Here is a 16,506-nt window from a genome sequence, read left to right as displayed (position 1 = left end):
TATGCCCAGTTTTCTGTGGTATGTTCTTTTTATAAATGAGGGCCCAGGAGACTGCTGTTTGTGTCCCATGTGAAACCAAAACTAAGCGTTGAGTGTGTGCTGTATGAGGATACGTTAATGAAAAGCTCAGGACCAGCTGCTAGCTGGACCTTAAGGTGAGATTGTTTTGTCAACTGCTGTTTCTAAGGCACAAAATGTACTTTACAATTCAATGCTGAGAGCTGCCTTCAATAACCATCCTCTTATTTCTCAAAATCATCTTTTCCTGTCTTGCTACATCATTTTCTAACTCGAGCACTCATCTGTCTTTCACCTATGCCAGGGTGACATCTGGCCAGTTCAGTCTCAGGTGTCATAAGAAGCAGGTATGACTCATCCAAGACAGGCGGATGAAGATGGAGATAAAGGGATGATGAAGGGGGGATGAAAGAGTGCAGCAGTGCACTTGGCCTGCCAGTCACTTGTCTAATTGCAGTGTCTGTCAGAGGAAGCGCGTGCTGTCTGTCTCCTCACTTGGATGACTTCATGTTATTTACCTCCTTTTCCATCACTCTGTCTCGTTTAGTTGAACCTTAGTTTTCACTGTTTTGTCACTTCTGTCTCATTCCTGCTTTTCTGGTGTCTTTTTCTCCTTTCTGACATTCCTTAGGCCAGAAAAATAAAATGATCCTCCATAATAACGCTGGAAACTGACCACAGGAACGATGTGGAAATACGAAAATACCCAGGCTTTTACTGGAATAGAGTAACGCAGTCTACTTACTGATAGACTTTAAATTATTCAGAGGAATAGTTTTGACATTAAAGCTTGAAAAACTTTGATCATGAGTTTTAATGTTACATAAAACATGGAGGACTTTGTAGTTTAATTGTTGTTTTATTCAGTATGGTGGTTTGGAAATAAACTTTACCACAAGGATTAGATTGCAGTATCACAGAGAACGGTGGTTTAGGTATTAGTGATGCTGTAGGGTGAGAAAAGGTGAGCTACTACATTATGCAATCAAATGTTGTAGCAAAAATTAACCTTTAACAAAGCATCCATATTTGTGGTCCACAGTCCTTTTCAGGGACAGCTAAGAAAAGCTCCCTGCATTATTACATAGGAGTGCTGCCATATCAACAGATTTGGACAGAAACTGACCCATTCTTTATTGTTAGCTTAATTAATCCAGGCTGATACAATGCAACAAAAGTTTAGCAGACTTATGCTTGTCAATCCACAAGTATGACCGTCTAATTGCCAGTATGGAGAGTCTGCAATGTGCAGGTTTGTGCTGTGTATACTTAGCCATACTGTATGTTAAAGGGGCACTCCAGTAAAGCCAATTTACTTGGGGAGTAGCTACAACTTGGCCTGTATAAAGAGATGGAAATGTGTCTTCTGTGATTCTGGAGGAGCTTTATCAACTCTGAGAAAGTGACCCGAGTGACATCACTTGATTACTCAGCTTGGGCCTACATACAGTACTACAGATATTTAACACAATGTGGGGCTGTGGAGTTTGAAAATGATGAGTGTTTACCAGATAAGAAGGGACTAACAAAATAGTTGCATTATGGGAATTATTGGAATTTTTACGACAAGTGTTGTTGTTGCTTGACTAATGTCAGAATATCTCTGTCTCAGCTGCATCAGCTTGGACCATGCTCCCTTTTATCCGTCTCTTTCAAGTCCCCCAGCTGTACGAAAGTGCAATACTGAATCACTGCATTCAGTATTTTTTAATTCTTTTGGACACCGGCTTCAAGGTTCAAGCCCCACTCCACTCCACTGTATTTTTGTATTTTTATTTTATATTTGTCTGAGTTTACCTGACAATATTGATTAGCCCTGCTGTTTGCCAAATATTGTTTTACATATAACTTCATTTTATGCTCAAAGTTAGAAAAAACAAAAGAAGGTTGGTACTAAAAGCAGAAGCTGCAGGTCATCCTCCAAGCTTGCACAGGTGCACTGTCATGCCTCTTTTCGTCTGAGCTGCAAACTGATAAACATGGTTGTGAGCTTTAGGAAACTTATCTTGTATAATGACTACATTGATGACTTAACAGATGCAGACCATTCATGGAGCGGATGTGATGCAGAATGTGTATTGTTATTGTCTGCACCTGCCGCACACATACAGCATAGGTCTGTGTGAGTCACAGGAAAAACAACAGAATGACCTTTGGTTTTGGGATGTTTTCTTCAGTTTTTGGAACCAGCACAGCACTGTGAAACTTCAGCTGTTACACAGTGTGTGTGTTATGGGTGAGCTAACATCTACACACTACAATAGGCCATGTAAGAGATAAAGTTGCTAAGGAAATGACTGGCAAAATAAATGCCAACAGGGTGATCAAGACCCCAAAGTGGAAGCCCTGTTTGGTACAAAGTAGCTAATATACAGTATGGCTATCTTACTTATCTTATGGATATAAACTTACAGGAATATTCATTTAAAATTAGGCTATTTCATTAACTTGTCCGCATTACAGAAACTAGCAACAAAAGTAGTTGCCCATATCAACTCAGTTAAATAGTTAAACTAAGCAGTTGTTACTCAGAAGTAAGTGAATTCCAGCTAATTTTAGATTTATATTCATTCATAATTCCTTCAGGTGACGGAGGTGGAGAAAATTCCTCTACCTCATAACTCATGTTAGAGTGACCGCTATTGCCATCCATGCTACTGCTTTGACTCATATACTACAATGATCTGGTTGCCATGGTAATGGATTACATCTGACTATTAACCGCACCCCCATTCCCTCATTGATGAAGGGGTGAAACAGGAGGTAACATTGGCTGGAGTGGGGTTTTAAGGACTTGTCGCTCCAACAACAGCACCAGATAAATTTTGGGCCAACCTTGAAGAGCTGAAAAAGTCACCTCAGCTTGTCGATAAGCAGATTGTGATAAAGCGACACATGGAAATACTGTGCTGTTTTTGACCAGACAGATGTTGCATCATCACTTACCCATATGACACAAGGTCAGTCAATGCTGTGAACACAAAGTCTGAAAAACTGATATACCTCTTCAATCACACTGTGAGAATGGAAAACAGCAGTTTATACTATGACAACACAACAACAAAGAAAAATCTCTCATGGCTTTTTCTGAATATCTTTTTTATTTTGTCTCATACCTGTAAAAATATATTCTCAAAATAAATAAATATATGAAATAAATATACTGTATGTCCTAGGAAACAAAAATTCATAAATAAGAATAAAATCTGCCAACAGGTTTGTAAGGGTGTCTTTGTCGGTCCCGTGCTCGTTGTTTGACTGCAGTCAGTGTGAGAACAACCGAATTCCTTCACTGGGGTCTAGATGAGTCTCTAGAGTTCCAACAGAACACGCAGTAATCCGCCACGGGACACCACAGAAGAAGTCCTTATAAAACTCCACTGGATCCATCCTTCTTCTTTTGTTCCTCATGCACTTTGTAGAAAAGTCATATTTTCCGAGCAGCATCTCTCTTTGGAGCAGTTTCAAAGGGAATCCGTCCGCACCATCTCAACAGTCAGTCCGATGGAGATGATTCCCCCAGCTCTCAGACCCGTTTCCCACAACAGACATGGCTGATTTCCAGTGCATGAAACTACCTTTTTGTGTAAACCAGCCACACAGTATAGTGGATTAAGCATTTCAATAAATCATTTACTTAGCAGCCACAGTAGTGATTTGAATAAAAATAACTGAAAACAGTGGAATTGACAAGACTCAGCAGCCACAGCAGAAAGACGCTAGCAGCTAGTTGTTAATCTCACCTCCTAGTTCCCATACTTTTGACCTTCTGAACATGCAGTTTGGACAAGCAGGTAGCTGGATTTAAGAAGTGGAAACTCAAATCCATGACTTGTATGTTTGGCCACCAGGGCCTCTGCATAGGCCCATAAAGGGGCAATATTAGGGACCCAAGTGTTTGTGTCTGTGTAAGGGGCCTTTACATCTTCCACAGAAGATCCCTGGTGCTGTTCAGTCAAGCTCCCCCGCTAGTGTGGTTCAGAAAGGATCTCTGTCCTTCCTCCATGCCATCAGTGGGGAGTGTTGATTTGGTGCACTGTTTATGATCCTGTTTTGTCCAGATCAACAAGATCTTCCATCTCCCTCAAGAGTGGGTTAGGATTAGGTGCACTTGCTTTGCAGCTCTGATGGGGTCAAGGTAACGCCCCTTCAGTCTCAGCTCTGGCCCAATATGTCTCTGTACAGCTCTGGTACTCTGTCCGGGTCTACAGGCCTCGGTAAGAAGTGCGTGAACCTCTGATGTCGCCTTGACCTCGTTCCATCCCGGGACGTCCCATCTTTGTTCAGCGCAACAAAGTAAAATGCCCCTCTTTCTCCATGCCGGTAGATGTTGGATGAGTAGGTGTTGTACCAGTTTTCTTCAAATTGCTCCCTAAAAACGGATTCTGCAGACAGCTTCTCCTGCAGACAGACAGATAAGCAGAGGAAAGATGAGTTGAGTGATGCAGAATGTGCCATCTGCTGCCCGCAGATCAGATATGTTGAGAATTGGTATACAGATGTGTGCGTTTAGTGTATACTCAATAGTATGTGTACTCACCGATCCGTACAGTTCTCCCTTGCTGTTCATGGCGAGGTAGAGTCCACTGTCCACCCCTCTGATGCTGACAAGTCCCACAGCTAGACTGATGAACTCCAAAATACCTGCACACACACATTACATTACATTAGACTCACTGGTCAGACAATTTTGTTTGCTTTCTCATAACCACATCTGAAAACACCCATAAATGTGAATTTAATTATCTTGGATACAACATAACATTAGTCCTGCTCAAGTTTGTTCCACTGCTGCTTGTAGAGTATCCTACAATATCATGGGTTTGTCAGATCATTTAGATATATAAGCCAAAAGGAACATCTGAAGATGGACACCCTGTGTAAAATTGACCTGCCCTCCAAAAAAAAGTACAGTAAATAACCGCACCAGCTGACTCTGACAAGCAAGGCTGGGTGTCTGGAATGGCCTCTGGCATGAAGTTACATCCAAGTCTCAAATGGAATAAATCAAGTGCCAGAAGTGCTACAGCCTGCAGCACTAACAAGAAATCTCTCAGAGGTCTACTTTTGATCTGCAGTAAGCTGCAGCTGTTTATCTTGATAACTGAAGATAAGCTGGTAAAAGTAAAGAAAAGCTTCCAATCTAATCTGGAAGAGGAAATGTGGTAAAAATGTGCAAACATGAAATACTCAAAGCAATGTCCCATCTGGGAAGCATAATCATCTTGAAATAAATTATGTTTCTCTGGATGCATTATAGCATCTATAGTGATGTGTTTCAGGTAGACTGAAGTAACCTGCATGGCTGCATGTGATAATATTAGTTTTCATTTAACAATCATTAAACGTTACACTAAACTGTGTGTGTGTGTGTGTGTGTGTGTGTGTGTGTGTGTGTGTGTGTGTGTGTGTGTGTGTGTGACTCCACCATAGGGGTAGGCTACCTGTCAGTCTGTATCTCACAATAGAGCCTATAGCAGAAATTCCACAATAGACCACCACAGTACTACTAGGCTACTGCAGGAAGCTACTGCTGATGATACTACTAATAATAACAATACTGATAATAATAATAATGAATATAGGTTTATTTGTGAAGGGGTGTGTACCGAATCTGCTGTGGTCCTTCCTGGTGCCCTGCACGGTGCCGTCGGGACGGATCTCCAGGTGGAAGCCGGTCCTGCAGTAGAGCTGCCGCCGCCTCAGAATCCCCTTCAGATGGCTGAGGTCCGCCAGGCTCCGGGACAGCCTCTCCGCGGACACTAGGTGCTCCTGCTGCTGTCCCTGTCCCCCCATCATTAGTCCGGTCACCGAGTTGTAGTCCACCGCCCCGGCTGGGGTGAGAACGAAATGAGAGCCGACGGGAGCCGAAGCGGCACCCGCGGGGCCAAAGCTGTCCAGAAATCCGTTGACGAAGCTCCCAACCTCCGCCGCTGCCCCCATCACAGATAAGACAGCCGATGCGGCTTTTACAGCACAGGAGATCCAAGTCCAAGTGATGAGCACAGAGCCTCGGTACGAACCAGCGAGCGAGGGGTCAGCCCGTGAAGCGGAGGAAAAGAAAAGTTGGATGTGCGGGCGGAGAAAATCTCCAATGTGTGTGCGCGTTTTGGCGCAGTCACCAGCACCGTTAATTAGACTGTCATCTAATTGAGATTAAACTCCCGTGTTATCTTGATGTATGCAGGTATCCCTGCTTGCAGCAGCCCCGTGTCCCTTCTACTCCTCTCTGCTGCTATTTATCCTTCTCCCCAGTCCTCTGTCCGCTCCCTCTCTCTCCTCCTCACCTCGGGATACTCCCCTTTGCTCCGGTGCACTTCAGGGTTTTCCTCTCTCTCTCTCTCTCTCTCTCTCTCTCTCTCTCTCTCTCTCTCTCTCTCTCTCTCTCTCCTCAGTGCACTTCAGCCTTTTATTTCTGCGGTACCCTGCGCTCAGCTCCTCCAGCGGCAGCATGTAGCGCAGTGTGACACCAGTGCGCTGCGCTCAACATCTATATAACGCAATACTCCCTACGGTAATTCACCCCAATTTGCCTTTTTATGCAAATGCAGCCCGATCTCCTCCCTTTATGGCTCATATCTGCTCCCGTTTGAAACGGAGGCCCTTCATCCCTCTGCTCATCGCTCTCCTGTCTCACCTTTGATGTTCAGTTTCAGTGCGGAGAGCGCAGGGACTTGGAGAGGAAATTAAAACTACTAATAAAAATGAGCACGATAGGTTTTTTCCCTCCTCGTTTCCCCTTATAGCAGCACAGCAACTTCACTGAAGCTCATATAGACGCAATGCTCATGGGCACTTCAGCACAGGCCCACATTTAATTTTGTCAGTGTGTGTTAGAGCTGTGCGCATCTCAGCAGCAACTTGTGCGTGAAATGGAGAGAAAGAGAGAGTGTGTGTGTATAAGTCAAATATCATGAAAGTGATGTTGCCATTACCCTAAACGCTTTACAACCCCACGCCCCCCGCTTCGAAATGACTCAGGTGCGGCAGGAGAGAGAGAGAGAAAGAGAGAGAGAGAGAGAGAGAGAGAGAGAGAGAGAGAGAGGAAAGCCCCCATTTGCGTAATTTTCGCACTCGGCTGTTGATTTATTGCCCCCGTTTTATGTAACCCAGCCGCACATTTACAGCGCCCGCACAGACACAAACACACACACACAATCGCACACACGCACCCACACACACCTGTGCAAACGACATCACTTGACTGTCAATCCCCTCATTGATCTTTCCACTGTGCTTTGAACAGCGCAGGAGCCCATATATCCTTAATTGTGGTCTTAAAAGACGAATCAAAGACACAGACGCTTCAAAGTGCTGGGATCTTGTAAGGGGATCAGGCAATAACAACCAGAAGAGGGGAATATACCTGTTTGAACTGCAAGCTTATAATACCCCGACACTTGACACTTGAAGGGCTTCAGAAGCTGTTAATGCTTTATGTAAATGAAGGGAGTTTGTTACATCTTTTTATTGATCATAACTTTGAACATATTCCATGACAGATTGCCTCATTTGTGAATCATTAGGTATTTTGTATTGGACGAATGTAAAATATGAAGATAACAAACTGATTTTGACTTGCAGCATCAACAAAATATTAAAGTTGCACAATTTACTTATTCATCGGATGTCATTTGGTCAGATCTGCGTTGGGGTCAATGCGCAGTTTCCATGGTTGATTTAAGCTGTGGTTTCATCTAAACAGTGGCACAGGGGCCCATGTTCCAGCCTGTAGTATATGGCATTGATTTTGGCAGCTATACAGACAGACACGCGCTCGCGCACACCAACGCACGCGCGCACACAGCTGCCCCCTCCCTTGGGAGTTGCATTGATGAATGAGTTGAAGGTACAGAGGTGTTTGTGTGCGCGTGTGGTCGCTCCACGCAGGTCATTTTGTACTCGTGTCGATTTCTCCAGCCTGACAGGAGGACAGAGGCGTTGTGGGATAACGGTAGGCCCATGTGTGATTTTATTTTATTTTATTGCTGTTATGCTTGTCTATATGTTATGTCGTGGATGTTAGTTGTGCGCATGTGTGTGTACAGACAGACTGCAGTGGACATGTGTGTGTGGTGTGCGTCCTCCTCCTTCCTTCCCTCGCTTCATTAGTATTTATGACCAGCAAAAAAAAGGGAACTTTTTTTTTAAAGGGGACAGAATCGATCAGAAACCCCTCCAGGCTGATCAGAACCTGATGCATTGGATATCGACCTGGCCACAATGAAGACGTCAACTACAACGCCACATTTCCACGCACGCTTTCGAGGTGCAAGTTAACAGTTCCCAGGGTCACATGGTTTGCTTTAAAATATATTCTCTGTTGGTTTACTGCCCTGTTTGTGACATGGGACAGGGAGTGAAGCCAACCATGTAGCCACTATAGCATTCATGGAGGAGGAGGAGGAGGAGGAGGAGGAGGGAGGCCCCCAGGGTTATACCCCTACCCCTCACCCAACCACACACACACACACACACACACACACACACACACACATACATACACACACAAAGAAATTACAACCTAATCGAATGCCTGGATAATGGAATAACTGAATAGGTAGCCTAGAGGTTATTAATGCAAGTGGTTTCCAAACTGGGGTCGAGGGAACTCCAGGGGTCCTTGAAAGCAGGATTCAGAGGGCCCCTATCAAAATGTAGACTTGTTTAATTCAATCATAATTTAATTTTTATGGCACTTGGAAAATTGCATAAGAATCTGATATTGTACTCTCTCCACTTTTATGTCCCTGGACAGGTCTGGGGTTCAAAAATCAGCCACAACAAAGGCCTTTGTCCCATATTGGGTTTCTGCTTGGAGCCTTGGTCATGTGTTAATACTTGTTTTTTTGCAGCAGTCAATACTGAATACAATCATTGTCAAAGGTGTGAAATTAGATGTCAAAATTTATTGCATTTAACTTATGAGGATTTTTTTTAAACAGGTCAGTCGTAATTTTGCTTAAACATTCCCATCTCCATCAGTCAACCAATTAGGGAGCCTATTGTTATGATTAGTCATGTAATAACCTAATCTTGTTTGGACTTTGACCAAATTAGAAATCAAAGGGACAAATTAAAGGCTTAATAGATTCAACCCTTTAAAGGGTTTGTTTGTACCAAGAGGTTTTGATAGTCATTGTTTGATCTGTTTTCAACTTCTGGCTAAATAGATTTCACAGGTTAGAGTGATCCACCGTGCTTCATGTGTGAACAGGTGACAGGACCATCTATTAGACTTCTCTCTTTTATTCTCTCCGCATCAAAGTCATAAGAAAAGCCCCATCAGGTTAACATTCGTCTCACATGTAAAGACTTAAATGAAGAGTTCATCTTTGATATTCGTTTGATATCTGCTCTCCATTGGCTCCTTTGATCCTGAACTTCCCGCTGGAAATCTGACACCACACTGACCCTCAATAAAAAGTGAAGATTGACAAATGGTGATATCAATGGTCACTTATAATTTCCCAGCGTAAACTGAGATGTCTTTCAAGTCTACTCAAAGATGACGACTCACATGTTGTGAGATATTTGAGCTAACAGACTTTTTATAAATGCTGTCATTGGTTTTGAAATTTGATTTTTTTTTCTAGATTTTTCATGTGTGTCACAGCATGCAGAGAGTTTGCCAGTTTCTCGTGGGAACAGTGATGCAAAGTACGTAAGAACGGTTTTGAGGTGGCTTTTTAGGCTTGAGAATTTCCATTTTATGATACTGTATACTTCTACTTTGAGAAAGAAATGCTGTACGCCTACTTCATTGGATTTATCTGACAGCAATAGACCTACTGGTTAGCTACATATCTTGCTGATATTTTGCTATTTTGTTTATTTTCAAAATTCCTATCTTATTACAATGGTCTAAGACAGTCCAAAAATATAAATGAAAATGAGCAACTCTCTCTCAAATCAAAGAACCATAGTGGCAAAACTTAAATTTGTGATGTCATAGGGTATAAAGTCTGGAGCTGCTCCACAGACATTGAATTGGGAAAGATGTTATAGATCAGTGGTTCCCAACTTATCCAGCCATGGGGTCCAGATTTCTCCTTAGTCATTAGTTCGAGGTCCCACGGTTAAATACAGTCAGCGTCATACCTGCATTTGTCCATGTCATCCAGCTAGTTTTCTGTCTCTGTCAAGCAGCTGTCCGATAGTTACAAACTTGACATATTTGCAAGTCACTTGCGGTCCATTCAGAATGGGCACAAGACCCACTTTTGGACCAGGGAACTACTGGCAGGCTATAGATTGCATTGAAGGCACAGAGGGGAATCTTCTGAGCGTATGGGTAGATTTCTGTTTCTGAAATGAGAACACTACTATACCATAAAGCTCATTTGGGTATAAAGAAAAGAAAATAAACATTTTGTGGGTCCGCAAAATCAGGCTTCCCATTTATTGTCTGTGGAGCAGCTCCAGACTTTATACTGTATGACATCACAAGTCTGAGACTTCTCTGGTTTCTGGCTCTGAGAGAGAGTAGCTAATGTTCACAAATATTGATTGAACTTTATTAGACCATAGAAATAACATATTGGAATTCTTTAGGTGGTGTGATTTTACATACAATATATCTGATCATTGAATGCAGGACTGTTTATTTAACTTATAACAGAGTTTCTTTTATTGTAATTGCAATAATTACCACTGGTAGTTGGTAACAGGACAGTAAAATATGATTTCTAGCCGATGAATCATACTTCAAGATTTTGATGTATCATTTTATATAATTTCTATGTAACTAAATTAATACATGTCACTTTATTGGTTAAATTCGACTCATGTAAACTGGATGAACTGAGTCTGTTTGCCTTAGACTGCATTCCTGTTTATAAGTGACCGCGGTTCAAATTAATCACTCACTCCCACTCAGCCAAGCATCAAATCCTCTCCTCTCTGTGTGGGACTTTGCTCTCAGCCTCAGCATCAACGGTTCTCAGTTCTCGCGATAAAAGCGAGGAAACGCGATAGTTTTCTGCTGCCAGTAAAGTTATAATCACAGCAGCGGCGCAGCGGCAGCCGCAGCAGCAACAACAGCAGCAATGGCCGCTTTCCGCAGAGTGGCAGCGCTGGCCGGTAAGCTAAACCTCTGGTCGGCGGCGAGAAGCGAGTTTGTCGGCGGTCAGACGGCCAGTGGAGGAAGGGCACGGAGGTGTCTGGCTGTCGGGATGTGTCTCGCTACGGGAGGCGCCGTGGCGCTGTACTTCTACAACGATATGACGAGCGGCAGAGGCAGGAAGAGGATGGGGAGCCACAGCATCAACGGTCTGCTGCTGCCGTCCATCCCGACCGTTGAGGCGAAGGAGAAGGTAGGAGGCTGAGTAAACTGGCCCTGCCATTTGTAATGCAAAGGGGCTTTAGTGACACGTAGCGACACGGTAGGTCGTTGGCAGAAAGTGCCCTATCTCCAGTGTTGATACCGGGGCCTCAGTGTGAAGGACTATGAAGGAAAAGCCACTGAGAGAAAAGGCAGAGAGCGCAGAGTATATTCACTTCTCCTTCCACTAAAATTAGACCCACACGGGCCCAGTTAGACGGGCCTACTTGTGTTTGGTAGCCATGGTGTGGCTAGCAGTTTATATGTTTTCCTCTCGGGCGGATAAACTGTGTCATTCATTCCCAGCACGCCCAGTGGAAACAGTTTGCTCACTGTTTGGCTGCAGGACGGTGTGCGCGCGCAGATGCATGAATGGCGCTCTCCGCTCGAGCTGGTGCTGAAATGACACCACGTCGAGGATGTTACTGTCAATCAGGCTGCTGGGTGAGGGGACTGCTCACAGCAACACTTTAAATTAGACACTAGCACTCTAAAATAAGGCACAGAAATTAGTTACTAGTGTCTGCAGGGCCCAGTTATCGAACAACTGAATGTAGTAGTTCCTGTGGTTTCATGTTAAATGTTAAGCCACTTGAGAGCAGACAGCTAGATATGGTAAAAATAAAGCCACTTTAAAATATATTTTGATATGATATAAGCATGTGCAGAAAGATGATGCTTCAACCAACACACTGTTGGGAGAAATAAATTGGTAAAGTAGCCAATTTTGTTCTCATAGCAATAAAATTAATATCACTTGGGAAAGATGCCCCCTGCCTGGATCAAGAAGCCCCTGAGCTCAAAACTAACTATCTAACTAAAACTAAAAACCCAACCTTAACCTGTCAATAGTTAATCCAGGAGCCTCACAGCCTTTCTTTCAGACTAGTTGTTTTTATGTCAGGATGTCTCCTTCAGCAAGCTTGCTAAAAATGTTGGCTAATTCTAGATAGCTAGCAAGGGTAATGACTGCTATCGAGGTTGCTAATAACACTAGCAATCCATTGAAACTACAATACTACTGCTAGGCCTATATGTAGATATGAACTATACAATGTCAAATATGACTAAACGCTAGATAATCTAACTAAATAATATTTTGCGGCAGGATGTCCCTGGGTGTTTACACCCCCTTTCTAAGGAGGGGCTTCTCGCCCCAAGTGTCTGACTTTACACATAGCTCACAAAACTAGTTCAGTTTATCCTAAAACAACAAATAAATCTAAAGAATGCAGCAATTCGGATGAAATGTCACAATTTACTATAGCACTGCCATGCAATACATGTGTTGAGAGTAGATTTAGTGCCATATATTAGTTAGGAGAGGAATTAAGCGGGTGGGGGTATCTTTCCCCATCTCACCCTGACCCTACTATTTCAAATAACCAGTTGCAGGGGTTGGAAAAAGTACCCAGTCCTTAAAGATCTTTTAAGTAGCAAAACCACAAATTAAAAATGCGTCATTACAAGTAAAAGTCCTCCATTAAAAGTTTTCACTTCACTATGCTGAACAGCAAAATGTAGCCTATAGAAAATATCAGAAGTTAAAATTAAATAGATTGCTCATAATGCAGAAGAGGGCTTTTCAGAATGAATAGTATATTACTGTGTTGTTATTATTGATGCATTAACATGTAAGCAGTGTTGTAATGTTGCAGCTGGTGGAACTGGAGCTAATTTTAACATTTCTGATAGGTTTCATTTTTGAGATAATGATGTGTCTTGAAGAAAAAATAATCTATGAAGTATCTGTAGCTTTCTATTGAATGTGTTTATAAAAAATTACAATATTTTACTGTTAGATATCACAGAATAGAACTGTAAATAGCATAAAACAGATATAATGAAGTACAGAGTATAGGAGTGAAGTACTTAAAAATTGTACCGAAGGACAGTACTTGAGTAAATTTACTGCACTAGAGTACTGCCAGTATTTAATGATTAGTTCTAGTGGAGATAAAACATCAGTTGACTGACAAAAAAATAATTGGCAATAATTTTGATAATTGATTAATCATTTACATCAGTTTTCACACAAAAACACTACATTTTTGGAATTTTGACTGTTGGTTGGACAAAACGATACATTTAACATAGATTTAAGATTCAAGATGTCACATTGACCTTTATAAACTATAATTTTTTTTTTCTGTATAGTCTGACATTTTATAGGCCAAACAATTAATTGAGAAAATATTCAGCAGATTAATAAGTGAGGAAAACCTGCTGCAGTCTTATAGTTCCCAGATACCATTAAAATGCTTACTACCTTAATGCATGTATGCATAAAGTGCCTGCATGTATGTATACATGTGTGCATGTATACATACATATAACAAAAATAGCCTGTATCTTCATATGTGTGTATATGTACAACTGTTATTTATTGTCTCGACTGTGTAACATGTTCAAAAAATTTTGCCCCCCCAAAAAAGAGTTATTTTGTGAGAATGGTAAACTTAATAACATACAAGGCCCACATCTCTTGGTTCACTGTTACATGTGTTTGACATTGATACACTTTATTTGGCTAACTTGGATACATGTCTGTTTTTCTCATTATATATTTAAAGCTAAAGATTATATAATTATGGTATAATATGCACCATACATAACCTAACCACCATTTTGTGGTCCCGAAAGTAAAGAAGAGCGTCACCCCTCTGAACTGAAAAGTAGCCTTTGAAAGTTACCTGAGAATCCACTCGCAGTTCATAAATGATACAAGCCAGAAACAACAAATACTTATCATATTCAATGCACAATTACATACATTTTCACATCTAGATATATATGTTGTCTACTAACTAACTAAGTAACTAACGAGATGTTAAGCAGCCAAATATGAACATATCTTTTATATACATATGAGCTGCTTTATGACGAGTAGAGTTGTAATGATCAAGTTATTTTGGGCCCAGTTCTGATCCAAGTCCTTTGAAACTGGGGTGTTTTCCAATACAGAGTCTGATCTGATGCTTGTACTAATGAGCACATTCAGAACTTAATTTCAGAAGATATGCAGTGTTAATTAAATATGTATCTGGCACACTGAAATAACAGCTGTTTGTACGCCTACTGAAATGAACTGATACCAGTTTGATACTGGTTTATTGTGGGGTTGTAAATAAATGTAAAACATATGGTAAAAACAGCCATCAATAAAACTAAATAAAGTATATGCAGATTGTAGATCTAAGATTAGATCATCTATACTGCCAGGAATAACAGAGTTGCCTGTTAAGATACTGGGATGATCAAGGGAAAGCCAATTTGAAGCAGGAGAGCCCACTGTATAAGAATACAGGCAGGATACCTGACTGGGGAGCAGGTTGGCTAGATAGCCATCTAACTTGGGAACAGGATAGCTCCGGTGGGAAAAGGGAAAAACAGCCATCTGTTATTCAGTAAAGGTAGCCCATAATGTTTCTAAAGGATAAGGCTTTAAAGACATTTTGAGAATTCATTTGCAGGGAAAGATAACAAAGCTTTGGGGAAACATAAGCGCTAACATGCTTGAAGACAAGACCGTGATTTATAAGGAAACCAGAAGACCATCCACCAGGAAACAAGTGGCTCCCCTGAGGCTCCAGAGACCTGGATCAAGGGAACTTCCCAGTAAGAACTGCTTGCATTGGGGAACAGAAGCATGAGATGGACAGAACAAAATGTAGCTTAGGTCAGCCAAAACCCCAGAAAACAATCCTGTCTGGATTCTGCATTACTGGCACACACAGTGACCTGATGTCTGCTTGGGTGATTGGCAGCCTGGACACCAGAGAGTCACATGAGGAGACAATGGCTCCATCAGAGTGATGCTGGGCTGTGTTTGGGGCGAGGCTGGCCTTTGACAGACACAGGACCTCTTGGGAATGTTTCGGCAGCTGTGTGCTCATTTATGCTGGAAGAACCCCTCGACATATATGTTTAGGAAAGCCAAGCAGCTTGGCTGACGGAGAGTTGAAGAAACAGCCAAAAAAGACTTGTAGTATTGATCTCTGTCACTTAGGGGCAAGTTCAGCATTACAACAGAAAAAGCTGCTACATTCTGTTTGGATGAGTCCTAAGTGAAAAAAAAACAGTGTCAACAATTTCTGACATCTCAGATTTAAGCGCTGGTTGTTATCGACTGAGACCTTAGCTGGCTAGATTACACTTTTATTTGACTGAGGTGAAATAACTAAACTTGATGTAATTTGGGAAACAGAGGGTTAGGACTGTCTAGCTCTGAGAAAACTGAGGAGATAGACTAAAGTCTGTGGATGGAGAACACTGTTTTGCCTGAGGGGGAAAAAAACACCTGCAGCATCTGCTATGCGGTCAGGAGAACAAGACAAGGCGACAGGAACATGTTTTGTGGCTACGTGATATTATAACTACACAAGAAAACAGTGTACCACACTGAATGTCATTTTAAAATCACATTTAATTATTTTTATCCCAAGGAGCTCACATTAATTTTTACATCATGTGGTGCAGCATGGCATGTGAACCGAACTGCCTTTGCAGAACTTTACAAACTTCATTCATTAGCGAGCGTCAAAGCCATGGGCGTCTGTGCTCTTACACTTGATTACAGTGCATTCCTATGAAGCCGAGCACTCATCTCCTATTCACGCCTTCAAAAGCCCCCTTGGTGAAGGCAGCATCAAAGCTTTATGAATGAATCTGCGTGCTCATTAGCATGTTAGCTGAGCTGAGCAGGAACCTCGGTGCGCTGGGCCCTGCGGCCAAACAGGTTTAAATTTGGAAACCTATCTGCTAATTACACAGCTTCATGCAGCACAGTCTGTTGGCGTAGCAGCTCTCCTACACTGCAGCTAATCAAGTTGAAGCTCTGGCTCCTCACGGAGCGAGAGAGATGCTAATCAAGTAGAAAGTAGTGACAAAGTATTTGTGTGTATATGTGTGTGTGTGTGTGTGTGTGTGTGTGTGTTATTGTACTGTGCCAGAGGTGCTGACTGTTTATAATTTCAGAGAGCTAAATGGAGAGAGTTGATGCCAAGAATAGATGGATCTCCTCATTATAGAGGTTCAAAAGCAGTGAAGAGGTTCATACAGTTTAAATTCTGCAGTCTATGAGAGAGATCAGAGAGTTTTCTTTTTATAGATGGGGAAGTCACATTCAGACTACAATCGTTGGGGCAAATTAGCACCTATTACTG

At 42.0% G+C, this 16,506-nt stretch overlaps 2 protein-coding genes across 7 annotated transcripts in view; one reads left to right on the top strand and one right to left on the bottom strand.

Annotated features, from left to right (window-relative positions):
• Window positions 1–3,111: 3,111 nt before the first annotated feature.
• Window positions 3,112–6,291, bottom strand: LOC126389615 (fibroblast growth factor 20-like). Its single transcript, XM_050043301.1, has 3 exons — window positions 5,628–6,291; window positions 4,559–4,662; window positions 3,112–4,419 (listed from the first exon to the last, which is right to left on the bottom strand). The coding sequence occupies exons 1-3, from the start codon at window positions 5,959–5,961 to the stop codon at window positions 4,174–4,176; spliced, it is 684 nt and encodes a 227-aa protein (XP_049899258.1). The 5' UTR covers window positions 5,962–6,291; the 3' UTR covers window positions 3,112–4,173.
• Window positions 6,292–11,019: 4,728 nt separating this feature from the next.
• micu3a (mitochondrial calcium uptake family, member 3a) overlaps window positions 11,020–16,506 on the top strand; it is a 35,006-nt gene continuing 29,519 nt past the window's right edge. For all 6 annotated transcript variants that reach the window (XM_050043297.1, XM_050043293.1, XM_050043295.1 and 3 more), the window contains exon 1: window positions 11,020–11,333. In XM_050043297.1, the coding sequence (XP_049899254.1) occupies window positions 11,067–11,333 (267 nt within the window). In that variant the 5' untranslated portion in view covers window positions 11,020–11,066. The remainder of the gene's footprint in view (window positions 11,334–16,506) is intronic.

Source organism: Epinephelus moara, chromosome 5 (assembly GCF_006386435.1).
Source record: "Epinephelus moara isolate mb chromosome 5, YSFRI_EMoa_1.0, whole genome shotgun sequence".
Lineage (NCBI taxonomy): Eukaryota > Metazoa > Chordata > Actinopteri > Perciformes > Serranidae > Epinephelus > Epinephelus moara.
Note: the sequence above shows the minus strand (reverse complement) of the source record. Positions and strands in the feature narration are given on the sequence as shown.

What these genes read in the sequence shown, in the direction of transcription:
- LOC126389615 (XM_050043301.1), bottom strand. Translation starts at nt 5,961, where the DNA reads ATGGGGGCAGCGGCGGAGGTTGGGAGCTTCGTCAACGGATTTCTGGAC. An exon ending in GAAGGACCACAGCAGATTCG is followed by an intron (nt 4,663 to 5,627) that starts GTACACACCCCT and finishes GTGTGTGTGCAG; the next exon opens with GTATTTTGGAGTTCATCAGT. An exon ending in AGGGAGAACTGTACGGATCG is followed by an intron (nt 4,420 to 4,558) that starts GTGAGTACACAT and finishes GTCTGTCTGCAG; the next exon opens with GAGAAGCTGTCTGCAGAATC.